The sequence below is a fragment of the Athene cunicularia genome, assembly GCF_003259725.1.
Source record: "Athene cunicularia isolate RWA chromosome 1 unlocalized genomic scaffold, athCun1 chr1_part1, whole genome shotgun sequence".
Taxonomy (NCBI): Eukaryota; Metazoa; Chordata; class Aves; order Strigiformes; family Strigidae; genus Athene; species Athene cunicularia.
Genome location: NW_020799091.1, coordinates 44,513,427 through 44,540,751, shown reverse-complemented (window position 1 = coordinate 44,540,751; position 27,325 = coordinate 44,513,427). Strand labels below are relative to the sequence as shown.

Sequence of the window (27,325 nt, the reverse complement as noted above, 5' to 3'; positions counted from 1 at the left end):
AAGACTTCTTGAAGAAATAGGATTTTTTAAAGAATTAATTATGGGTCATGATGTCTGCATCCAGGCTAGAATTTTGTGTACCTTTTATAAGTGGGCTTATGCTTTTGATCTGAAATCTCAAAGATGTCAGAAAAGGAACGGGAGGATGAGTGGAGAGCATCAGTAAGAGCTGACAGACTGTGACACAGACGGAGGGTGAAGCAGTGCTTGTTTTGGTGCAGAGACCCTTCAGAGAGCAGCGAGAACAAGCTTAAGATGTTTTGAACAGACTTGTTTATTCTGTCCTTCAGTGCACAGTTTGGAGGAGTTGAGAGAGAATGATATGCCCATTGTGTACATCTATAAAATACGTATCTATATTTAAGGTAAAGAGACTGTTTTAAGAAATCTACATAGTCTGATCTCAGATACTACAAAAAACAACCCAAAACCTCTGCAGATCAGGCAAAATCCCAGCAGAACTATTCATTGTTGATTCTTACTGTAGTAGAAGTTCACCAAGTTATTTTGTCTACTGTGTTAGGTTCTCTTCTTTCTCCAGCTGCCTCTGTCAGCTGCTAGATGAGGTCTTTTGTCTGAAGACTGGGAAGAATACAATAAACTTCTCAGTTTCTCTCAGATAGAAAAGGTATTTCTAAAAATGTATTACAGTGTATTTTAATTCTTTATCCTCCAAGATGTTGTGGAGTTTTGGATCCTGGAAAAGACATCTATGCTGTTACTTTGTTGACAGGTTTTTTTCCTCTGTAGATTCCATGCATGTGTTTCCCCCACTCTATTGAAGATATGGAATGTAAGATGTAATTTACAGGAAAATTGCTGTTGCTACCTTCAAAAATCAAACAGTTTTTAAAATATCTTCTGAAAGACAAGAATCAAAATAAATTGAATGACAGGAAAAACACTTACAAGGCATCCAGTAGAACTTATAGCTGACTGTCAGAAGAGATCCGTCTTAAGCATGAGTGGCAGCTCCATTAACAATTTTATTTATTTTCACATTTCATTTGTTTTCCTTAGATTTTACTCCGGGGTTAATCTATATTAAACACTTCAAACATAGGGCTTCTGCTCCTGACAGAAATGTGAAGAATAGTGAATTGAAGATATGGTTGCTTATTTGTAATGAGTTAACCCTGCTCACTTTTCTTTTATCCTCATCATTATTACATACTGAGTTTGAGAAGGAAGTGAAAGGGAACGGTTGTTGGAGAAAAGCATAACTGTAATCTCTCAAATTCTAAAAGGGAAAGTTAGAAGAGGCTGTAACAGTGCTATTACAGATGTTGTATGTCTATGAGTACATATGGAATTTTAGTGACAAGTAATTAATCTTTATTTTTTATATTGTCACCAAAACAATCTTGAAGGCTTTGGAGGGAAAAGTACTAATGCTGCCCATGTCAGCTGTCTAATGTATCATTACTCGAGTTTGGAAGTCACGTTGCAAGCCAATTCTAGCTTACTGGCTCACATTAATGAGCAAGGAAAAAGGAAAAAGAGGTCTGTCAAAATTTCAACTCAGTAGAAATTAGAAGAGCTCAGAGGCACAATGTCTTACATTCTCAAAAAAATTTTAAGTTTCCTTACTTTATCAGGGAACCTTTACTCTGCTTGGTTATGCTCTTTCATATAACAACATTACTTCTGTGTAATATTTGCTAGTACAGTTATATAGGTGGGTTCTTGATTTTGTTTCTCTTTTGAATTACCATTGTATTCTGTCTTATATATTCACTCAAAGAACTGTGAACACTGTGATAGACCTATCCAAAAATACTATATTAACAGATATTCTGAAATATCTGTACTTCTTTAGATCATTGAAGTTGGATTATGTGAAGTCTTTGAACTGATAAAGGAGACGAGATTTTCTCATCCATCCTTGTGTCTCAGGAGCCTACAAGCCCTACTTAATGTGCTCCAAGGCCAGCAACCAGAAGGCCTGCAATCAGAGCCTCCTGAAGTCCTAGGTAATATTTCGTCTGTTACTGTCTTTGTATTCGCATGCATCTGTTATATGTTGGATGGAAGAAAATGGTTACTAGCAAGTATTTATGAGATAAGAACATGCTTGTTCGCAACTGACTGACTGTTCTGGAGTGCAAACTCCTTATGGTCTACTTACCAGCTTAAATCTTTTGTAGAACAGGAACATTGGCATGTAAAGGGGTGTGTGTGTGTATATATATATGTGTGTGTATATATATATATATATATATATATGTATATATATAAAAGTTAGGTTTTGTTGCTGTGTAATGCAGAGTTTCAGTGAAACATGGTAAACCTTACAAATTGTGATTCATTTGTCTTACTAAAGCTATAAAATACTTGGTCTTATTTGAAAGAAGATAGTTCTACAGTGAACTTCTCTTGTGATCTGCTGTTGTAATCTGTAGCTTAACTGTTTAATGTTGTAATTTATATAAAGCTGCTAAACATAGTGTCAAGATTCTGGCTTTTATTTCCTCTTGCCATCCAAAAGATTACCTGAAAATTAATTTTGCTTTTAATGATATTAAATATGAAAGTTGAATTCTTTATGATTTGAGTGTATGATCAATTCTGTGGTTTAAGTTAAAACCCAATCTTTTGTTAATTTATAGTTTTTACTGATTTATAGAATTGCAAGGAAGGCTGAGCTGTAGCATCTGTTGTTTAAAAATAAAAAACCTAAAATATACCTTAAGACTTTCTATGTATGTTTCCTACGTTATGGCTCAACAGTAGTCCCATTTCTAAAGACAGTAGTAATTTCCTACAGAAAGCTTTTATTTTATATTGATGCACAGAGTATTAAAAAGCTATGAAGAAGGCTTTGTTTTGATTACTGCTTTGGTTATTATTTTTATGTGCTATCAAAAAAATAGAGGTGGATTTCTGTTCACACCTTGATGGTTATAGATGTTCAGCCACTAAACAGTGCTTGAAATGAGGCATATGGATAAAAATAATTTTCAAGCTTTGATTTGAAATGCTCATTTCTGAGAACGTGGATGGATAATGGTCATAAAGATTAGACAGGTTTCGTCAACATCTACACATCATCTCAGTGATGATGTAGACTGAATAGGCAGGTAAAGTAACTCCTTCTGGCCCATTTCTTATTAATCTGTTCCACTAACAGAGGGACTTGGTTTCTCTTGTTATCTGGCCATTGTGATTATCAAGACTTGATGTTTTCTGGCTGAAAAAGAATGAAAAGTTAAGTACATTTTAGACCTATTTTAAATGAGATGCTTTCTTTTCTGTCTGGAAATAGGGCTAAACGTGATGTCTGAGAAAAGATGTACCATGTATTTTATAGGATTAATTTCCTGTTGACTGGCAAATTGCTTGGTATGATTTTGTGACTTGTCTATGTAATTGCTGTATTTTATTTGCAGAATCCCTGTTCCAGCTTCTTCTGGAGATAACGGTCCGTAGCACGGGGATGAATGACAGTACAGGACAGTCCTTGACAGCACTTTCCTGCGCTTGCCTCTTCAGTTTGGTAGCTGCATGGGGAGAGACAGGAAGAACGTTGCAAGCAATCTCTGCTATCCTCACCAATAATGGCAGCCATGCCTGTCAGACTATTCAGGTCTTGCACTAAAACTTCTCTGTATCTGGGTCTTCATGTAAATGATGTGTATGTGAGTTCTGAGAAGATATATCGTGTAAATTGAGTTAACTTTTTTTCCCCTTAGTATTTTTGAGATTAGATAGGTATTTCTTTGTCTTTCTTGAGTTGGAGATAGAACAAAAAATGCAACATTTAAAAAATAGTCACGTTTTTCACTCACTTTTTTTTTTTTTTTCCTGTTTAGGTGCCAACCATTTTAAACTCTCTTCAGCGGAGTGTACAGGCAGTTCTGGTGGGAAAAATCCAAATCCAGGACTGGTTCAGTAATGGGATAAAGAAGGCAGCCTTGATGCACAAATGGCCATTGAAAGAAATATCTGTAGATGAAGATGACCAGTGCCTTCTTCAGAGCGATGGTTTTTTCCTCTATCTCTTATGTAAAGATGGACTTTACAAAATTGGCTCTGGATATAGTGGAACAGTGAGGGTAATGATTTTTTTTTTTTTTTCCTTGTCTGATGAATGCTGGTTAATATTTTAACTTTTATGATGTTCAGTTCAATTGACAATCTTTTGTAAGTTACTAATGATCAGTTTGTCGGTTTGTCTAAAATTGTCTGACGATTTCTATAAGAGTTTTACAGCATTTTCTTACAATTTTCACTTCTCAGTATGGTTAAAAACATTGTTACTTAGATGGTAAATTATTATGTGTAAAACTGTCACTCTGATTTTTTTTTTTAATGATTGGAATTTTTTGCTTTTCAGGGCCATATATACAACTCTACATCCCGCATCAAAAACAGAAAGGAAAAAAAGTCTTGGTTAGGCTATGCTCAGGTAGGTGAATACTTAAAATCTAAAATGTGCACCCCACCCCCCATTCCTTATGAGTAACTTTAAAAGTAGACTTAGAGTAAGCTTACATGGATATTTGGCTTCATTTATATGAATCATTTTTTTGGTACTGACTTTTTAAATTGTGGAAGATGAGGAACATTTGATGGTACTGGCATATGAAAGGAGTAATGAAAAGCACCATTGATTTCTGTTGACACTGTAAAGACTTTCTCAAAATATGATGGTTTAACATGTAAATTTATTAATTGTTCAGTCAATTGCTGCGTGTGTCTTAGGTCAGCAGGTGTAAAAATGTGCTGCTGCAACAAAACAGTGCAAAAATATTTGAAATATCTATGAAAATAAATTGATTTAAAAACGTTTGTAGCATGGAATGTGTAAACCATAAATAGATGTAACTGTCGACATTCAACAGCAGAATTAACTGTATTTGGATGTTTTGTTTTTTTGGAGTTAGTCGCTTTTTGGAATATTATAAAACTAGTGGGGTTTTTAAGAATCCTTTTATTACCACTGAGTGTGCTCACTCTCTTGCATCCCCCTAAACAAACATAAAACCCCACAACAAACCAAAACCTAAATTTCAAAGAACAATGAATTTACTTAATTTTTTAACTACTGAGCAATTTGTATATTTGCTATAAACTGAGTGATCTTTATCCCAGTGTGAAATTAACTTTACTCCTTGCAATGCTTTTGAAATTAGATTGTTAATGTATATATTCTGTTATTACACTTATCATATATGTATACAAAGTCTGGTTTTGTTTAGTATTGGAACAGATTGCCTAAAGGTATACTGGTGCAATACAGATGTGTGCAAATGCGTTCGTTCAGGAGCCTGTTTTATCAGTTTGGAAAGGATTAGGATCTATGCAGTTTCACTGTATAGTTACACATTTGGACATTCTATATATAGCTATAAATATATTTGATGCTCTTCTTTGAGTGCTTATACAGGTATATGCACTCACAGTGGCTGTACCCAAAGGCACTGCTAGTTGGAAAAATGTCGCTCTGGGGCTATATTTATAGGAAAATGTGTAAGTTGCACTTACTGCAAAGTATGTGTCCAAAAATGTGGTAAGATATGCCCTTCAGTCTTATTGCCCTTCAGGTGCTTGGTTAGCTCAGATTCAAGTGACTTTTCTTACTTCATCATATAAGTTATTTTAGACTGAAGCTTTTCTGTCTACTTTAATGCTCTATACTTATTTTTCCTAGTTTGTGTGGATTTGTTTTTCCCACTTTGAAGAGATTGATTTATCCAGGAAAATTCAAGTAGTTTAGATGGAATGAAAAGGGGTAGTAGGATTTTTCTGGTTTTTTTAGGTGATTGCAATTAATGACTCTGATAAATGAACATATTCTGAGGTTAAGCCCTAGTGACCTCCCTGTGAAATGCATCCATTCTTAGATGTGTAGAATCCTGACCTAAGGCCAATCATGCTTCAAGCAATTGCAAGCCATTGTCATATCTCCTGCTATGACATTGCTATTTTCAAGATCATTACTTAGTCATTATTCATAATGGCCTTGACAGCTTACCCATAGGTGAATACTACTTTGGTTGGCCTCAGTCACCTTGAATGAATATGTTCATAAGTGCCCTTAAGTAATCTTTTTCCTTTCCTGTAGCTGCTTGTGTAGTAGAAGTGCTTTCTAAGTATGAATTCCACAACTGTTTCTACCCTGCTCCCTCAAAATCTTTGAAGGGTTCACAGACATTGTACCATTGAAAAAGATACAAGAGCAAAGTTGCCATATTTGCCTCTCTTACAGATCTGTGCACATTATGTTAAAACAGGGTCTTGTGCAACCTGTCTGGTTTAACTTAAAGCAAAATTTATATGACTGTGTTTGTTTAAAAGTGCATTCAAAGTTATAAGTATAAACAATAAACCTCACATGTGAGTTTCAGGTAGGCGTATCTTTTTACTGAGAAACCTTCTAAACTGATGACTGAATCAAACCTTTGAAAAGTATATATATGTATATATATATATATACTATATATATATATATATATATATAGTATATACTATATATATATATATATATATATATATAAAGAAGATATTATTTTGATATACCAAAGGAGAATTCTTGATGTGAGCTGCTGACCAGAATAGGTGATTTGGGGGTAATGAAGTTAGATGGAGAAACAGAAAGGAAATTAGTCCTGACTATCTCCCTTCCCCTAGGTCTGGTTAGGAGTTGGGAAGTGAACAGTAAAAGAACTACTTGTATATAACCTTGTGTCATGGCTCTTGTTACCAGAATCACCATATACTTTGCAGGAATTTCTTTGATGAAGAGCTTAGAAGGAATGAATATGTGGAATCTTGTTAGTGTGGGAGTCAAAGTAGTTAACTAACATTTTTGAAAAATGCACTTGTTAATGTTCATGAATGAGTACTTTTCAGTATAGGGCAATATATGTGTTGTCTTGCTGGAATTCCTGTGAATCCTTTGTTGATTTGGAAAGTGGGGACAGGAACATTGTTTTTCCTGGGGCTTTTAACTGTAATTGTATGCACATATGAAGAACACAACTACTAGAGATGGCTTCAAAAATTGTATACAGGCTTCAGCCCGCTGATCTACAGAATGTAGAAAGTGGAGGAAGGGGGTCAAATTTCTGTATTACTCCAGAGTTTGATTAGTGGAAAAAAGTTGATTGTCAGAATGTAAAATGTTTCCAAAATATTTAAAATATACCTAAAGTAATGATTGAATTTTTTCCACTTTTGACAATATCCTTTGATGTATTTAGTAATATTTTTATACCAATATATGTATATTCTTACTCTTACCAGGGTTATTTGTTATATAGAGATGCGAATAATCACAGTATGACAGCCATAAGAATAAACCCTGAAACTTTGGAACAAGATGGTACAGTTGCTTTGCCAGGTAAGAACCTCCAGATATGAGAAGATAGTTATAGCTTACTGTTTACATGTTATGTATTTTCAGATAAGCAGAAGTGAAATTGAGACAGATTTTGAGATCACAGAGAGACTGCTTTTTTGTTACTTTGGTTTGCTACATTAGACCAGCTGCAGGTATTTCATTCACAGGTCTTGTGTCTTACTCCAACTACTGGAAGAATATTGCCACAATTTTAGAATGTATAATCATCTTAATTTAAAGACTCCCAAGAGCTTAACTTCCTTCTTAAAGAATTTTTGTATGTTTTTATTATATTCTTCCTTATTTGAACTTTAAGCATTTGGGTCAGATATTACTTTGTTTCCAGTGTCTTTTACATGTAGATGATTACCACCTATGGCCAAAACCATTTGTTCTTTAATACAGGTAGAAATGTATCCGAAAAAAACAGAAGAGGCTGATGAATCCTTATTGATTGTGCTTCTGATGTTTAAATTGCTGGTTGGGCTTTGTTTGTTTGTTTTGGGAATATTCTTTTACAGCTTTGTTGTTTGGGTTTTTGTTTGGCTTTTTGCAGAGGAGCCTCCTAGTTTAGGTCTCTGTTTAGAAAATGAGGGTGTTCCTGGGACATGCTTTAATGGCCTCCTGGTGAAATGTATCTGTTCTTAGCCACTCACGTAAACAGTAGAAGAGCACAAGAATATATTTGATTAAACAATGTCAGGCTTAATAGATCAGAAGAAGGAGTTTGTGTTGCATCCTGACATAAATAAGAAGGCATTGACTGAAACCTCAGAAAAATTCTCTATGCTTTTTGTATTTCAAACACAAACAGTAATTTTTGAAACAAACTATGAATGTAGAATCTAATATATGCAACTTTATGCAAGTCCTTAAAATGTGGATGTCTGTTTAAACTGTTTGGTTTTTGTGGGGCTGTAAGAGAAATTTGAGTGAGAGCACATATAAGGACCTGACGAATTGCCCTGTAGGATTGTTTTTCAATTTTCTTAATCTCAAGGCAGCTTCTTCAACCAATAGGGTCCTTTGAGGTCCTTAATTATGTTGTCACTGGTAAACAAATCGGTGCTCTTCATGGGAGTCTTGAAAGACACCTAAGCACACATTAGTTTTCTTTTGCAAATCTCAGTGGCATGTATGATTCTGCAAGACAGCCTTGTATTTATGCTATAAATTAAGAAAGAGTATGCCTTCTAAACAAAAATGTATTAATCTTTATGTGCAAAAGCAAATCTTGTAACTGTGGGAACACCCATTCAGAAATTCCTCAAACTTTTTCACACAGTTGCATTTTGTATGGTTTGTGATGGTTTCAAAGTGGATGATAGGTGTTCTTTATAACTCCTACCCTTTGTATTTCAACCCTTGAACTTTGCTGTTTTACGTTCTGCACTTCTGCACATTTATCACAGTGTTATATTGTGTGCAGATATGGCCTTGTTCTTTTGACTATGACAAATTCAAAGGGTTCCACTGGTGGTTACTTCTGTTTTCCATTAGAAGGAAAGAAATGAAGGGGAGGGGAGGGTATGTGACCTATCCTGAGGAAACCTGAGTAGGTACATATCTCTAAATAGTAGAGACTGACCCACTGTAATTTTCATAATAACTTGCAGCATATAGTAATTCTGAAAAACCACACCAACTAGAACTAAAGGATAGTAACCTTGCTAACAGCTGCACACTGATATGACTCCCAACTGTTTTTTCCGAGTTGGCATGGTGTTCAGACGCATCTCTATGAGGAGTTAATCTCTTCCAGATGCCTGGGTTGGTGCTAATGCATTTAAATAAGGTATTCATATTTATTTGTATAGGGATGCGTAGGGAATTATGAGTTCATTAGGAGATGTGATTAGGAGTTGATCCTAGCTAGAAGTCATGTGGCCTTAGAAAACTCAGTGAACTGGGGAACATTATCTTTTCCTTTCTCATGCAGTAGGATCCACCAGCTTCTTGAAACCATAAACTTCTATTTCAAAGGGCAGTCTTTCCACTCTGATAGATGATATAGCAAATCTGACTGTGTCTGGAACTACCATACAGTGTTCTTCCATCTCATGCCTTTGCCAGGCTTCATACGCTATTCTTGAGCTGTGGACCTGTCTTCCCAGTCCAAATATCATAAAAGAATCCCTGAATTCTATGACATTTTCTAGGCGACTGGACCTGAACATACAGAGGAGGTTTCCATCTTGAATGTTTCTTTAACCATAATGCTTTACTACATACCTTAGAGAAAGGTTGCTGTGTTCATCTGAAGAAGTTAAAGTTACATGGTGTATGGTTTCATTGTTCTTTGAAATTAAACATTAATATCTTGGCGCTCAGGACTATTCACTTTGTCTGAAAAGTACTGCTAACTGAGGGTAGCCTAGATGAGCTCAGGAGTACTTATTAGCAAACACAGAATGCACTATATAAATACAGAAGGTGATGCTTGATGGTCGTCTTCTCTTGAAATCCCTAAGGAGCTGTGATTAACAGATGTCTGTAGTTATGTCCTGTAAGTAAAACAAGCCTTTTCTGTTATAGCAATCACCAGACAGAAACCTTGGATATCTTTGTCCCCAGAGTAATTTCCGAAGTCAGATTGAGTAATACTACAATCACTCATCAGAGCTCCTTGCTAGCTGAGACACTCTACTATTCTGCTTTTTGTTGGTATTTCATTTGCCTTAATTTTCTGCTTTCCCCATTAATTTGGTATTCAGTGCTGGGCCTGAATGTTATCTAATTACATGCTATTTTTTAGGAAGTCTTCTGAAGAATATATATTTCTATTAAAAAAAAAAAAAAAAAGCAACCATCCCTGTTCCAGACTTCCTCCATGAACACACTTACCAATCATATAAATGATCTCCAAAAATGTGCTTGCCTCTTCTTGAAATGACTCAAGAAATAGGCCAAACAGTGTAATATGGACCCACTGATGTCCAGAGTATCCTGATTCCTTGACTGTTACACTTATGTGAGCATGTAATTTTCAGCCATGCGAGGTGTCTTAATACTTACCAACTTCATGTAACCTTTCAGAAATGTAATTTAGATTATTTCTGAAACTTGTCTTCAAGTTGCTGACGACTCTTGTTGTATCACTAATAACTTTGCAGTGTAAAGAATTAGTAATATGAACTTACTTTGGTCATTAAATCTGAGATTATGTTTGAGAGAGCAGTATTTCAAACTTGAGTGTATCGGCCGTGCTCCATCCTGCTTGCTGCTTACGCTCTTTGTGATTCATACCTGTGTGTGCTCTAAGGGGGACGCTATCTAGTTTAGGTTGGTTACTTCAGCATGTGAGAATTGGAGAATATTCTGTTCCTGTAAGATACTGTGTTGGACTGAGCATATAGCAGGAAAAACAGTTTATGGGTTTGTGAATACTGTGGGGGGTTTTTTAGCTCTATTATTTTTAATAAAATAGTCCAGCTAGCTAGCAAAAAATAGGAAACTTGATGGTTGTGCCAGAAGGATGATGTGTGTGCTTCATTTAACATTAAATTTGTTAGCTAAAATGACTGATACTGGATCTTTGTTCAGGCTCTGAAGAAGATATTTAGAATGTGAAGTAGCTGTCTGGTAGTATTTTTGGAAGAGATCTTTTTCCTATGTGTAATCAATGAAACAAGCACCTTACAAGCCATATAATACCAATCTCTGTTAATAGCAGAACAGGAAGGGAAGAAGAGATGAAGGGACATGCTTTTCAACTTGTAGAGAAAGTGGTCTTTTTCTTTTTTTTTTTCCCTAATATGGGCTGAATTCTTTCCTACCTTTTTTTCTTGGAAATAGCTGACTTGTTTTCAATAAATGTGTGATGCATTCAAGTAGATGCTTTATATTTTCCAAAAATCCTGGATTTTCAGTTAATAGTTTGGCAAAATTTACAAGTAGTGGAAAAAATAAGATGCTAATGGAAAGTTTGATTGTGTTTCATTTTATTTTATTTCTGTAGATTTTATATGCTGGATCAAAGAAACTTTAAAAATAATAGCCCTTATTGGGGGGAGAGAGGGGGGAAAAAAAAAAAAGAAAAAATGTCTTTGGGGGAGGAGAAAGACTAACAGTCCCATAAAATTAGAATTTAGTTGTGTTATAGTAGTTTACAATACCCCTCACAGGTGAATACTAAATGCTTTTGTAGTTAAATATTGGGGTAACATCTTATATTTCATATGATGGAGAGTGTTTTAATAACTCTTAAAAGGACAAAGGGGTATTATATGTTTCTGGTGGGAGAGGAGATCTTAGCATGTTATCAGAACAGTTTTGATCTCTTTAGGCAAAGTAAAACTCTCATAGTCTGATTCTAGTGAGAATAAATTAGATGGAGAACAGCTGTGTATGTATGTTAATATAAACTGATGCAGTGTAATTTACCTTTCTCTCATAGATTGTCATACTGAAGGGCAGAATATCCTTTTCACTGACGGAGAATACATTAATCAAATAGCAGCATCTAGAGATGTAAGTGTTATGATGGATAAACTATTTTTATTTCAACTGAATTGTTTTATTTTACAATACTTGAAGCTTACTTTTTTGGTTAAAGCTTGGCTTTTTGTTTGGTGACACAATGAAGGAACTAATCCATGTAACTAGATATAATGAAAAACTACCATTTTTGTGCATAAAGCAGCAGTGTTTTGGTATTTATCCACACAATTTTGATTTGTGATGTATTTTTCTGATTTTTATTTTTTTCACATAAGTTTTAAGAAAAACTGTGTTGCTCTTACTGAGGAAAAAATTTTACACATTGAATAATGGCTTTTTAACGTGTTTTTCTGCAGGGCCTCTATGGGATAAGCTTCTTGGCACTTAATGATATTTTTTTTTCTAATTTAATTTCCTGTAATTGCTTTGGTACTTGTTGGGGAATTTCAGCAGGATTTATTAGAAAAGATAAGAAAGATACTGTATTCCAATAGATTTTTATATGAAAATTGCCAATGGGCAATTAAGAAAATATATGAAAATTGCCAGTGGGCAATGGGACAAAACAGTTCTACCTGTTCTATGTTTTGTTCAGCAGACAGTACTTACATTCTTAGTTCTGTACTGGTCCCTGTTTTTTGACAGTGAGAAAGCTGTAAAACGGATGGGGCAGGGTGGAGTGGGACAGGCTTGGCAAGAGATGCCAGATGTGCAACTACAGAAAAACCCAAGATTAAGCCATTTCCCTGCTAATGGAACCACTCTTTTTTTTTAAACATGAACAGATGAAGATACTTCATCTGCACTTGTAAACAGAAACATGTTTTAGCTACTCGTTAAAGCAGCCACTCTTAAACTGCATGCAGAAATTTGGATTCTGAATCAGGAGAAGTTGAGGGCTTGAAAGATAGATGTAAATAGTTATAGAAGCCAGTAGTTTTCTGTAGTGAGATTCAGAGTTAATTTCTATAGCAATTCACTATTGTTATAGTGTTCATAGTGTTTTCATAGAATTCAGCATGTGTTTAAAGTCTGTCAGATGCTTGTCTTCAGCTCGTCCTGTTTGGCACTGCCTTCATTTCTTCTCTGTTATAAATGTTACTTTATCAATGTGTCCTCTGATAATTTACACTGAAATTATACTGATGCACTTAGGCTGTGAAATATAAATCAATGCATTTATTAAACAGTATAAAGTAGATTTAAAAAAATATTGATTTATTCCAGGATGGCTTTGTAGTGCGAATATTTGCAACAAGTACTGAGCCAGTACTACAACAAGAACTGCAACTTAAGCTTGCAAGAAAATGCTTACATGCCTGTGGCATCTCATTGTTTGATCTGGAGAAAGACTTGCACATTATCAGTAAGTCCTCTTCTTTGAAGGTTACTAACAAGCCTAGTACTTCAAATAATAAAACTGAAACACCACCCTTCCCTTTATTTGCCTTTATTGTGCGCAGAAGCGTATAGCTCCATTATAAATACATGAAAAAGTACAAGGGTTTAGTAACTGTTTAAGCATTATTTGACTCTTAGTAATCCATATACTCATTTTGAACCACCTTTCTGTGTATGGCACTATCTATAGTTTTTCAATATTTTCCTCTAGTTGTATAATAAATACATAATTGTTTGAAGCTTGGACTTCACAATAGTGCTGGTATAACACGTGGTTAAGCTATAGAACTCCTTGCTGTGGGTCAAAGTTAACAAAAGTTTAAAGGATTGCTGGCTGGATTAATGGAAAAAAATGCATTGAAAGAAACTAAATATGTGGTAACAACCTTGCATCAGAATTTGAGATGCAAAATTATATTCCAGTATAATTGGAATGTAATATATTCCAATATAATTGAAATGTGTCTACAAAATTATTTTGGAGAAATACCACTTGGCCTTTGCTTTGAGTTTTTTTGCACTGTTAGATGTCTGCTTTTTTGGCACTATCAGAACAAAAACATATTTTGTTACATGGATCTTTTTGTCTGACCAAGTGCAATTGCTCTTGTGCTAGTGGTTGCTTCCTCTTTGAACAACCCTGCCAGGTCTAGCTCATTAAGCCTTCTTGTGGCAGCAAAACATTGTTTCACTTGTAACTTCCTTACTACCTTTGTTAAGACAATCTCTTCCTGTCAGAGTTAAGTCTGTAAACTGGTTTGTGAAACTGCCTGGTTAACACAATCTTACTTGCACAGGTACAGGGTTTGATGAGGAATCAGCTGTCCTTGGTGCTGGAAGAGAGTTTGCACTAATGAAAACTGCTAGTGGGAAGGTACTGAAAATGTTCTCTAGTAAATAGCAAATTGCATCAATGTATTTCTGCATTTAAAAAATTTAATTCTTATTTTCCATAATTACTTTTTGCATTTTTACTATGTTAGAATGAATTTATATGACTGTATTTAATTATATTTTCAGAGCCCACTTTAAAGGGAAAAAGGCAAATGGTTATTTGAAAACATAAACAGATGGTGTTGGAGTCACTGAAAAATCTGTGGCTTGAATTTATAGAAATTTATACAGTCACTCTTACTTGGAGACAGTGTGCAGCTTTGTTTTAGGTTTGGGGGACAAAATTGCCTTCTGTCTACAAATGATGTATTACCACATTTGCAAATTTTTTTACCTCATAACTATAAACAGTCTGACCATAGTCATTTATTTGCTGAGGGAGGTGGTGGAGTCTCCATCCCTGGAGGTGTTTAAGAGTCGGGTTGACATAGCGCTGAGAGATCTGGTGTAGTTGGGAACTGTCAGTGTTAGGTTAATGGTTGGACTGGATTGATCTTCAAGGTCTTTTCCAACCTAGATGATTCTGTGATGTAAATCCCAGCATGATTTTTTCAATCCTTCCAATTCTTCCTTATTGGCTTCCTCTATGAAAAGTTTTCAACTGATTTCTTTAATCATATTCTTAATGATTTGATATGTTGGTTCTGCCCAATAGAGACTGTTTTTCAGAGACATTTGCATATTCATATGCATATTCAGGTGCATTTGCATATTCCTGTGTTCAGAATTGTGCTGCTTTATTGGAATGAAGGCCTTGCTCTGCTGCTATTAAAACACTGAGATTGGTGAAAATTTTCATAAACTACTTTTTATGAGAAAAAAATTAATAGTATGAAGCAGAATTTGGTCTAGACATTAGATCTCTCTAGAGAACTCTTCAGACATTAGAGGAGACAGATTAATTTGATCTTCAGATTAACAAATGTCTCTTCAATGTAAAATTAACAAATATACTTTTGATCTCTAAAGTTGTATTTTTAAGTATGAAATACACTTTAAGACAACAAAAGATGGCTTTATGCCCATTTTATAGTACTGTTGAGTAATAGTAAGTTCTGTAAGAAACTTTTTAGTCCATATCACTAGTTTTGTGTTTGTTCATGTGAAATACCATATTCTATGTTACTATTTATGTACTCAGTGGCCACTGTGCATTTACTGAAAATAAGTTTTCAAAATGTTGAAGCATATTAAATTGGTAATAATTTTGTCTTTTTAATTACTTTTATTGTTATAATACTATCTTGTTTTTACACAGACCAGACATTTTTCTAAGTGTTTTAAGTGCTTAGTTTCTTCTGAACAGTTCCTTCTTGTGTGTTCGACTCATCTAACCAAACAATTACATGTGGAAACTAATTCTGTGTCACAGTAGAAAGCACATTTCAGAACAAGCAGAATCCAGTCAGAATGTTTCCTCCATTAAGTCAAAATTCTTTTGTGTCACAGTAGAAAGCACATTTCAGAACAAGCAGAATCAGTCAGAATGTTTCCTCCATTAAGTCAAAATTCTTGGATTTAGGATAGAGATACTGAAATGGTATAAGCAATATCAGGAAAAGTTCTGTATGGTTTGAAATGACAGGATTTAAAAACAATGCAACTTTAAAGATTATGCAAATTTAATGTGCCATAACTGAAAGTGATGAACTGTTTCCTCCTAGATTTATTATACTGGCAAATATCAGAGCCTTGGAATTAAACAAGGTGGTCCTTCAGCAGGAAAATGGGTTGAACTCCCAATCACAAAATCTCCAAAGATTATTCAGTTCTCTGTTGGACATGATGGCTCACATGCCTTACTTGTTGCTGAGGATGGAAGCATATTCTTCACAGGTTCTGCTAGTAAAGGAGAGGATGGTGAATCAAGTACGTATTATGCTTGCGTGACCAACAGTTCCTAAAAGCCTATTAACCACTTTTTGATTCCAAAAGAAGAGGTTTAACATCTTCTGAGAACATGTAAGCATGCCATTGGATCTGAATTTTATGCCAGCCACAGGTCCTGACAACCAGTGCCACCATCCCTCCCAGCTAGAGATGTTGATCTCAGTTTGGGTTGTGTGGTGAGAGTGATATTTTAGAGTTGTCCTGAGAAAAGGCAGTCATAAGTTTGGTCAAGAGGCTATGCTGTCTGCCTGGGACTTTGTCTGAAAAACTGAAGAGCCAGGCTTTTGCCTCTTCACTGGTGTTTTAGAGAACTTCTGAACTATGTTTTGCCAGATAATGCCTCTCCATAATGGAGAGGTACATTGATCAGAAATTGTAGAAGCACAGTCTTCCTGTGTTTGATCAAGCAGAATGCTTCAGACATTAGAGAGGACAGTTTAATTTGATCTTCAGACTAACAAGTAACTCTTCAATATAAAATTATCAAATTTCCTAGTTTTGATCTCTAAAGTTGTGTGTTGAGGTTGAAATACACTTTATAAGTCAATGAAAGGTATCTTTAGGTGCCTGAAAGCTGTGATCTGCTATGATATTAAATTAAATACTTCACTTGAAGAAACAGACTGTTCTGTTATGTTGTGTTAGATTAATTTAAGAAAAAAAAAGTAAAGAATTTATTTTGAAAAATATTAGGTCCTGAGGATCTTAAAAATGAGTTGGTATTTTTGATTTGTCAGCCTCATGATGTGTGCATTTTGATAGGGTAATGTAATGTATATTTCATAGATAGCATTTTCATATAATATTGAAGCCTAACTTAAATTCAAATTAATTTCTCAATAATGTTCTGTCTTAATGTTGTAGTTTGATGTTACCATTAAAATGAATATCTTTTTCACAAAGCAGATTTGTGGAAAACTTTGGTCTGCTAGCCATAGAATTTAAACACAGAGAGACTGTAAATCATACTGAAATTTTGTGCCTCAGTGCAGTCAGTTAGAAATATAGTAAATAACACTCAAATGTTGGTATAAAATTCAAGTCTTTAGGTAGTACTAGATGATTAGAGTTTAAAATAGTATTTTGAAATAGATTTAAAATCTTGATAAACAGCATCAGTAGAGTCCAGCTTTGTCTCAGTCAACTGTGTAGGAGTGTTTCCTTTCAGGAAAGTTGTTCATAAAAGCTCAATGGGCTGCATGCATGAGGTATGGCATAGCTCATGCAGAAACAAAGCGTATTTATCTTACTCTTCCTGTGAAAGATTGAGACTACATTGACAGTATTCTTTAAGAATGTCTGGATTTTCCCATGTAGTACAACTAAAATACAGGCAAGAACACATTTTAAAGTTTGATAATGCATATGGAGTAGATTCTTAATGTGTTCATGAGAGAGTAAGTTAATAGTACTTCCGTGTAAAATTATTTGTATAATAAACTTGGTATGTGCTGAAATAATTTTGTAGAGTCGTCTTAAATGAAAATCTACTGAAAACTGTGTGGGACAAAATCAAACAACTTTTTCCAGTAAATGTAGAATAAATCTAAGAGATTCAAACAAAAAAATCCTAGGAAATGTATTTAAAAGCACAAATTCCAAGATTGTTTTGAGCAGTTATTGGGAAGTTACCCAAAATACCATTAAACTGATTCTTTTTGTTGTATATTTAATCTACAATTTCAGATGAAACAGAAGTTTAGCACTTTGAAGTAAATTGCTGTCACTGCTTTTGTTTAAACTGACTGAATTTGCTCCAGGATCTGAGCAAGGTCTTTCTGAGTTTCAACTGTCTTATGATTCATCTGGTTCTCTTTGCCACGCTCTAGTTTCACTTAGAGTGGATATGCACAAGTTTTATTTTTTTCCCCTGATTTCTTCTAAACCTGCGCAGGGAGACTGTCAGCAGGGTGTGTGCATGTGTTCTTTGTAGAAAGCTAGTAACTCTCAGCAAGTGAAAGTAGCTGGCAGTTCTCTGACTTGGGTGAAAATTCACAGGCAGTAATGGTAGCTGTTAGTTGTTTCATCCAGTCTAGCTGTGTTACTGTTTTGTTTGAGGCGAGATTGCAAACGATGATTTTGAGTTGGTTTGTTTTTTCCAGTACATTTTCTTCCCTTTTTCCTTTTGTGGGAATCTATTGTAACTCAAAGTTTTTCCAAATGTGGTTTTAATAAATAGAGAATTTAATGTTTTTCTTAAAAAATGAACTTGTGTAACTTTTCTCTGAACTTATTTTGCTTATATTGTCATATGTATTCTTCTCAGATGGAAATGAGGACTTCTTTACTATTCATTGTTTTGTAAAGTTCATAAAGATAATTTGGTGTGTATATATATATATATGTGTGTATATATATATATATATATATGAAGAATACTCATTCCTGGAAGATACCCGTCTAATCATGACTTTGCTTGCCATTGAATTTTTTGAGAGAAACCAGTGTAAACCAATAAAAATTAGGCCAGGAGAGCATACATATAGAAATTTTTTTTTCAGTGGCAGTCTGAAAACTCTTATAAACCCTCCTTATTAAACAAATGTTATTGTGTCTTTGAAGGTTTTTTGGTAGAATGACTTGTAATTTATTTATCTATTTAAAGCTAAAAGCAGACGGCAGTCAAAACCATATAAGCCCAAAAAGATTATTAAAATGGAAGGAAAGATTGTTATATCTACAGCGTGCAATAATGGAAGCAGTTCTGTAATCTCAAAAGATGGAGAACTCTACATGTTTGGAAAAGATGCCATTTACTCTGATAGTACAAGTAAGTTAATAATTGTTTTTTAAGTAATTTCAAAACTAGAGTAATTAAAATTATTCTGTAAGTTTTTAGCCTATGGAAATGATGTTTGTGTGTTTCTTAGTCTTCTAATCCATTTCTGAATTTCTGCTGATTCAGCCAAATATGACAGAAGGATAGAAAGAGAAGACAGTTTCCTTAAGTTCTGTAAAAATATATAGCAAACTGGTGCCAAATACCCAAATTAATGCTTCCACTGAGGAGAGGAAAAAAAAAAAGTTATATGAATCTGACACTAGAAGGCCACCCAGGGAAAAATCACAGAAATGAGACATATTTTGGTATGAACAGAGTGCAGGGAACCAGGCCTTATACATTTCTCTGCTCACAAGACAGCCTGCTTTGAATTTGCAGGTGATCCAGTTCATATCAATTTAAGTAAAATATTAAAGGATTAAACTCCAATGGCATTATAACTCCTTTAGAATTGTTTTTCAGAACAAGTGATTTGCAGCAGGGTTTGGTTTGATTTTGACTTTCTTTTCTTTGCAGGACAAATGGCCTAGGCCTAATTCTCCTTTCACTTCTTACTCTAGCACTTGTTTTTTATATCTGCTGTTTTTCTTTCTTGCCATTAATTTAAAAATTGTCAGTATCCACTAGCAATTTTTTTATATCACCAAAGTTTCCTTCTCAGGTAGAAAGTACAATTTACTACTCAACTGTTTTATGTCTTACAGGTTTAGTAACAGATTTGAAAGGCCATTTTGTGACTCAAGTAGCCATGGGCAAAGCTCACACCTGTGCGCTAATGAAGAATGGAGAAGTTTGGACATTCGGCGTTAATAATAAAGGACAGTGTGGACGAGACACAGGCTCGATGAGCCAGGGAGGAAAAGGTGAGGGACCTAAACTTCTACTTTTGTATGCTGGAATCTATCACAAGTGAAAACATAACTAAGCATTTTATTACAAAATATAATTACAAAACTAAAACTTCAGTATATGCAACGTGCTTTAAAAACCCCAGGTATGGATGCTTTCAGTTCAACTGTCGGGTATTTGGTGTTCTGCACATACTAATAAACTCAGTTATGTTTAAAAAAAAACCCTACAACCTATGTTTGTTGGTGAAAAAGCTTTTCTTTAAAACAAATTGATAAAACCAAACCTCATCACTCCTTGTCTTACTATGTGCAGTTGTCATAGTAAGTAGTTTTCTACCTTTCCTTGTTTGTATTCAATCTTGAGACTGTTGTTTCCCTAAACAGGGCATGAATGCAAGTCTACACCTTTCTCCACACAATTTCCATTAATCCTAAATATAGGTACGAAAAGATCATACCTATTCACCTCTGCCAGATTGCAGTATTTTATATGTGACAAGTAAATGACTTGTTACAGGTATACTGAATATAAATGTTTCATTTCCCTTTTAAGTCATAAGACCTAGCTGTATACCCCAGCCCATGCTCAGAGAGGTTTCAAAAGTGTCATTGTGTTTGCTGAGCATGCAAATCAGACATGCCTAGCCATTCCTTTTAAAATCTGATCTGCAAATGTTCTTTAGAGCTTCCTCAGTAGCTACTGTTGGCTGCAGAAAACAGTTGTTTCTTGTTTCATACCGTAACTAGGTTTTGGAGTTGAAAACATGGCAACAGCAATGGATGAAGACCTGGAAGAGGAACTGGATGAAAAAGATGAGAAGTCCATGATGTGTCCTCCAGGCATGCATAAATGGAAGCTGGAGCAGTGTATGGTGTGCACTGTATGTGGAGATTGCACGGGCTATGGAGCTAGCTGTGTTAGTAGTGGGCGTCCTGACAGAGTGCCTGGAGGGTAAGCAACTATATGGAAATATACCTGCTCTAGTGTGTTGAATGGCTAAAGCACACATTGCATGTAAACTGAGTTGATGTGTTCTCAGTCTAGGGAAACAATATATCTGAAAAGAGTCTGTGCTTTTAAAATCAGAAGTAGGTTAACATTTTTGTAAATAGCTTGTCACGGTTACAGGTGATTTAGTTCTAAATGCAATTTTAAACATTTCTTTAGGGTATAGTTCTTCACTATTGAATATGAACACTAATAAAATGTGTCTTCTGACATAACTGCTGGCTTTGGGGTAACTTTTCTTCATCCTATGATGGAAGTATTTTATCTTGCTGTTCCTGTTGCTTTTATCTGTTACATCAGGGTTGAGCTGCGTAAAGTGCTGCTGCTTTACATATTGCCGTTGCTATCTCTCCAACATTGCATGTGCTCATTGTTTCCTTGTTCATGTTTTCATGTGGTGTATGTTTAATTAAATGAAGAAAAGTTAATGATGAGAAGTCAGTTTGGTCAGTGTATGCTCCCTGGCACCATGCAACAGCAGTTAGGATTTAAACCAGCCATACTTTGTTTATCTCAAAAAAAATTATATGTCCACAGATAGAACAAACTAATAGTTTTTTTAAAATCTAGCTGCTGAAACCTTTTTAATATGGAGAGGTTATATGCCTTTTTATTTTAATTACCAAGGCATCAGTAATGCATGAAAATAAAAGATAGTGATAAAGCAACTCTGTTTGCTGCAGAATCTGTGGCTGTGGCTCAGGTGAGTCGGGCTGCGCTGTATGTGGCTGCTGCAAGGCGTGTGCTAGAGAACTGGATGGCCAGGAAGCAAGGCAAAGAGGAATCCTTGATGCTGTAAAAGAGATGATACCTTTAGATCTCTTGCTGGGTAAGTGATATGAAGTTAACAAGATGGCTTTTTATTTTCTTTCTTACTGTACTTTTTTTTTAAATCAGTACTTCTGTTTACACTCTTTAAACTCAATCCCACTGCTGACTGAAACTTGAATTGGAATAACAGGTTAGTTTAGAAATAGATTTCTTCTTTCAAATTAATATTTCAGTTAGTATTTTGATTCTTTTATATGATAGAACTTTGTATCTTATATAATGCAGTTCTTTCTTTCCAATCAAATTACTGAACTATAAGACATACAGGACAGTTTTAGTTTAATATTGTTAAAATATTTTACTAAATAATATATATTAAATGTTAAAATATTATACTAAAATGTTGCTTATCAGGCAGGTTTATTTATTGGTGATATAGCAAAGTGGGATTATTCTGGTAAGTGAAATATGTTAAACATACCTTTACAATAGACACGCGTGCCATTTTGACCTGTGCGGTTATACTAATGCTGATACTACAAAGTTGTTCCTGTCCTTTTTTGATAGCTGGAAAATTTTTTATATTATTTTCATCAGGATTTTTTGCAGTCACATAAAAGGTGGGAATAACATTTCTTGAAAACTTTTTCTTTTTTCTCTTAGAAATTTTCAGAGGTAATGTGCCACTAACGTGGCAATATGGAAATTACTTTTAAAAGAAAACAAAAAAACCAACAACAACAAAAAAACACCTCCCACCCCACCTACCCTCCCCCAAAATAGCCATGTTAGGGGAAAAAGTGCCAACTGGTCTAATAATTGGAGAATGCAGTTTGAATCTTGCCTTGTAAGATCTGTTATAACAGCATTTTTAATAGTGTATTCTCTGGATTTACAACTGGGCACTTAGAGTTTTTTGGAGATCAGACTGCCCTTCCTTACTTTTTTTTTTTATGTTTAGATTTACTTTGAGCCCTTAATCTTGCATGGATGTGTGGATGTACTATCTGGTATAGAAAAGGCCGTAAGATAATTAGATGTGCAACTTAAAATATTTATACATCTCACCAATTTATCTTGAGGGGAGGGAGTGGTAATAATAGAAAATTATGTGCTGTACTTTGTGTGGGAATTTTTTTCACCAGGCAGAAGTTAAATAGAAGGGATTGTTTTAATAAGTTAACACTAAGGACCCCAGATAACCTCACTGAACAGTTCTGATGCTTCCATACATGTATTTGTAAATATAATTTGCTTGTATATGGCTGTCATGGAGGTAGGTTTATACTGATGGTGAATGTGGCAATAGCAGCTCTGCTTCATGGCTCTGTTCTCATGCATGACCAGGGAGGAATTATATTTTTTGTGCTAACCTCCGCTTTGCCAACTCCTCTCCTAGCAGGATAGACAACAGTTCTTGGTCCTGTGTTGGGCTTGGCATAGTTTGAGGTGAGGGCATTAACCATGTTTGTCTGGAGAAAAGTGACAGTGCTTCCAAGTGGAGTTTTTGTTTGATATGAGGGGCAAGGTATATTCTTTTAGCTTGTTGCAATTTGCTGAAAAAACATTGGAAAAAGGTAGTGCTTATAGTAGTTTTATTGTTGCATTCATTCAACTCATGTTTTCTGTTTAAAAAAGTGCTTATCAGTTTGTTTCAAATTCCTATTAAATTAGCTAGTTTGGTAAATAAGTCAGATTTATGTACAGATGTATACATGCATTAAAGTAGTTGCATGCTTCTTATTAAGCACAGAGCATACAGTGGTAAATCATTCTTAAAAATATCTAATCTATTTAAAATGTTTCTAAAATACAAGCAATTTTAGTAATAATACTTTCTGAAACTTTTTTTAAAAAAATTCAGATAGCCATGACAACACATAACTAAATGTAAATATGTATATTCAATGATGTTGAAATTGTGGTAGATTCATGAAAAGCAAGAAATTGAGAGATCAAGCCTAAAACTCTTCTCTAAATTTACTCAGCTCCTTTCTTTATTTTTAAATACTGTGTCAGAGCCATGTAAAGAGCAGGCAGTAAGTAGGCTTCCATTGTCATTTCCTTAACTTCTGGGGTTTATTACCGTGAAAATAATTTTACATATCTTATTTTCTTAATTTATGTAGCTGTCCCTGTTCCTGGAGTTAATATTGAAGAACACCTTCAGTTGCGGCAAGAAGAAAAGCGGCAACGTGTAAATAGGAGACACAGATTGGAAGAAGGAAGAGGTAAGTGGCTTTCTTATTGATGAGAGGCTTGGAATAGTTTCATCAAACTTCTTAGTCTGTTTTCTAAGAATGGAAATTAATTGGTTTGCTCCGGTACAGTAACCAAACAAAAATTGGAACATAAATAGCTTGCTTATGTTATTTAGCATGGTTTTGGAAGATTGTGAAAAATCTGTGTGTTTAATAAAGTCTACTAATAAGAATCAGAATTTTAATGGTGAAGAGTAGCATTTTATATCACTTTCATATAGTCAGTTTTCATTTTTTTCTAGTTGAATAATAGCTTTTTAATAGTTTTTTTAAATGTAAGATTTTATATGGAGTTTATATGCCTTTTTATATGAAGAGTTGAAGTGACTGCAAGCCTGTCCAGTGCTAGTTACTTATAGTATGAACTGTGATATTATTATTATTATTGTTATTGTTGTTGTTATTATTATTATTGTTATTATTATTATCATCATCATCATCATCATCATACATTATTGAATTTCTGTTGTATAATAGTAAGCAGAATTTATTGTTTTATGAAATGAACTTTTCTATATTTGAATAACATGAAAAAATTGATGCGTGGAATTAAAAAACCAAACCAAACAAAACATTTAATTATTTTAGAATTTTCTTGCCTTGTTTTTTATCTACCTCAGGAATTATTGTTGATTTTTCCATACAAACAATACATATCATAATAGGTTTTCAGTACTCTTACTGTTTTAAAATACTTCAGTGTCTTAATCTGGTAAATAACTAAAGTTGAAAGATTTAGACTAACATAAATCATAATGTTTTACTGAGGCATGATGATGTGGTTTGTAAGATTATTGTATGTTGAGAAGAGGAACAACTTGGAATACTATGCTCTTCAAGTTCCTTCTGGGTTAATAAATACCATTTAGATTCTCCTCCTAGGAATTAGATACTGTTTATACTTGGATACAAAATGCATATTGTGATCAGACTTAGATCCTAGACTCCATATCAGTGAACATTGTGGGGCAAATTGTAGCTTTATTTTACTTGCATTTAAGAAATTACTGGTCTTACCACAAATGAGAAGCAACAAGGAAGAGAAAGCTTATAGTTTCCTATGTATGTGGGAAAAGATGGAATATTTTATTTTGCTTTGAATCTTTGTGGTTAATTTTAACTGTGAGGTGGAGAGGGGAAGCCTTTTTTTTCCTTTGCCTAGGTCTTGTTGTAACTGCATTGCATACTGCTGGCAAATACTAGGTACAGCTGAAAATATTTTTTTCTTAAATCCTTATTGAATGCCTAGATATTTTTGAAAGCTGCTGCTGTCAGCCCCGAAGGGTACTGATGACAGACTGGGAGGTAAATTTCAGTTGGGGAGGGGAAAAAAAAAAGCACAGCAGAGAAACATTTCAGTTTACTTCCATTTCTGTGGTTAGAAGTGGAACCAGAGCAGCTTATCCATTCTGTATGCCCATTTATCACTTTTTTTAAAAGTTTTGGATTTAGCAGAGTCTTCTTTTCCTGAGAGAGACATTTAAATAATATACTAGATTTTCATTTTGCTGTGCATAGGTTTTGCAACCTGGAAAAATGTAGTTATACTAATGTTTAAAGGAATAGGCAGACTTAGTTGTGCCTAAAATGTCTAGTATTTGTGCGTATGTGACTGAACAAATTCTTGCTACTGAAATAGCTGTTTAGAAATCCAAAGAAAGATTTCAACCTTTTACTTCTCGGAAAATATTTCTTAGTCACTTAAAGGCCCGGTTAGCTCTGTCCTGAATGGTCCTTCCTTCAGGTGCACAGTGTTTTGTTTGTCAGGATTACACCTTCAGAGTTTTGTAGTGTGTTAACGTGCGACCTTTGTTCTTCTATGCCAGATCAGCGAGAAACAAAACATGTGTAGGTTTTGATAGTGAAGAATAGGATCCATCACTGAATGTTGCTGATCACTTTTTACTTACAGTTGGTGACCTTTATTCAATACAAATATTTTCCGTAGATCTTGAATGACTTATATACAAGAGGACTATGAAAGCTTTTCAAGTAAATATAAGAATATTTCATTCCTAAAACAAACAAGCAAACAAAACAAAAAAATCAGAAAGAAACCTCTCACTCATTTTCCCCCTGAGTGTGTGGAAATAGGAATAAAGTTTAGGACAGAAGTGTAAGAGCATGAGTGCTGGAAGTATGCTGGTTTACACATTTCAGGTTTTTAATTGGTCTAAATGTTTGTTCTTCCTTACCAAAGCTCCAGACTTAGTCTTGTTACAGTGACCTCTGATTTAAAAATATTTTCCAGCGGTCCTCTTGAATTAAGGGAGGAGGTGATGGTTATGTAAACAGGTATATGAGAATCATTTAAGTCTGTCGCAAGGTGGGTTGTCATCGCTTGTGTGGAAGAAGATGAGTATGCTCATCTTTATTTGCATTTTTCTGCAAGGGACCTGTATATGTGCTGTTCAGCAGCACCATGCTAAATAGTAACTTGAGAAATTTTAGTTGCTTATGCTGAAGATTTCGGTTTTTATCTTGAAATGAGTCATAGCAGATTAGATTATGTGTGCTATGATAGAATTGTAACCAGTAAATTGTATTTTAGAATCAGTTATTAGTGTTGCTTCACTCAAAAACCAATTTTATTTTAGTGACAAACTAGATCTTTAAAATTAACAGTAGAAAAAAGTGTTTTAGTTTGAGATAATAAATCTATTACTTAAAAAAAGTAAGAGTTTCTTAAGATCAGTTATATTTCTTCGCTCTTTTCATTGCAACAAGTAGTTACAGTGTGTTCAGATGACCAGCTTTGCTGCTTTTCTGTGAGGGTGGTAGAGAGCTACTTCACTGAGCTGCTTCTTTCTGCTTCTAGTTTAATGGCTGTGACAAGAGCAGTGAAGAAGGCTCAAAATTAATTCCACATTTTTGAGTCTGATCTATGACCTTTTGAGAAATAAAGCCAGCTGTATTCATCACAGTTTCTATGCTAAAACATAGTAATTCAACATATTACTGGTGGATGTTTCTCAGCATTTCACTGTCTCTTGTTCTAGTGAGAAGTGAAGGAGCTGATGAACTGTATGAAGAAATGTTTTTCAAGCTGGTTTAGGGCTTCATGGGCATAGTGGGAGGCGAGTGCAAAAGTAGTTACACTTTATTGTTTTCTGTGGTAATGAAGTTTTGTATGTTAGAATGTTCAGGACATGGTTAGATTATTTTTACTTTCCTATGAAACACCAGGTTTTTTAGTCTTGGGGACATTAAGTTATGCCTTAATGAATTGCAGAATTCCCTGGGCCACATTGTACAATTAATGTAATGAACCGAAGATTACCATTTACTGAGGGAGCTAATCTTGAAATCTGTTCCTGTGATTATTTGAAGTCATAGTTTAGAAGTTATCAAATATTTCAGTTTATTGCTTCAAGATAATTCTGTTATTTTCTGAAGGCTGCGAGAATGTGAAAATAACTTTTTAAACAAACCGTACTTAATAAGCTAAAATATACAGAAATAGCTCAATATGGTGATAATAAATGGTCTCGTGCTTCACTGATATCTCACTGCTTCTCTTTATCAGCCTATGATGTAAAAACCTTTAGATGATCTTTAGTGAGATACATATTTGGTGTGTAACCAAGGCTGAGCTTTTAATGCCCTTACAGAAAGGGAAAATTACTTTCCATCAGTCTTATTCTACTTGGAACAACAAAAGAACCCACAGGAGACTGATTA

General features: G+C 34.5%; 1 protein-coding gene across 2 annotated transcripts in view; it reads left to right on the top strand.

Annotated features, from left to right (window-relative positions):
- The window catches only part of MYCBP2 (MYC binding protein 2, E3 ubiquitin protein ligase), a 173,446-nt gene that overhangs the window by 9,935 nt on the left and 136,186 nt on the right, over positions 1-27,325 (top strand). For both annotated transcript variants that reach the window (XM_026849212.1, XM_026849204.1), the window contains 14 exons: positions 1,820-1,973; positions 3,390-3,586; positions 3,813-4,055; positions 4,337-4,408; positions 7,249-7,345; positions 11,742-11,815; positions 13,013-13,151; positions 13,984-14,060; positions 15,745-15,949; positions 18,576-18,740; positions 19,457-19,615; positions 20,351-20,555; positions 21,296-21,441; positions 23,513-23,614. In XM_026849212.1, coding sequence (XP_026705013.1) covers positions 3,437-3,586; positions 3,813-4,055; positions 4,337-4,408; positions 7,249-7,345; positions 11,742-11,815; positions 13,013-13,151; positions 13,984-14,060; positions 15,745-15,949; positions 18,576-18,740; positions 19,457-19,615; positions 20,351-20,555; positions 21,296-21,441; positions 23,513-23,614 — 1,834 coding nt within the window. In that variant the 5' untranslated portion in view covers positions 1,820-1,973; positions 3,390-3,436. The remainder of the gene's footprint in view (positions 1-1,819; positions 1,974-3,389; positions 3,587-3,812; positions 4,056-4,336; positions 4,409-7,248; positions 7,346-11,741; positions 11,816-13,012; positions 13,152-13,983; positions 14,061-15,744; positions 15,950-18,575; positions 18,741-19,456; positions 19,616-20,350; positions 20,556-21,295; positions 21,442-23,512; positions 23,615-27,325) is intronic.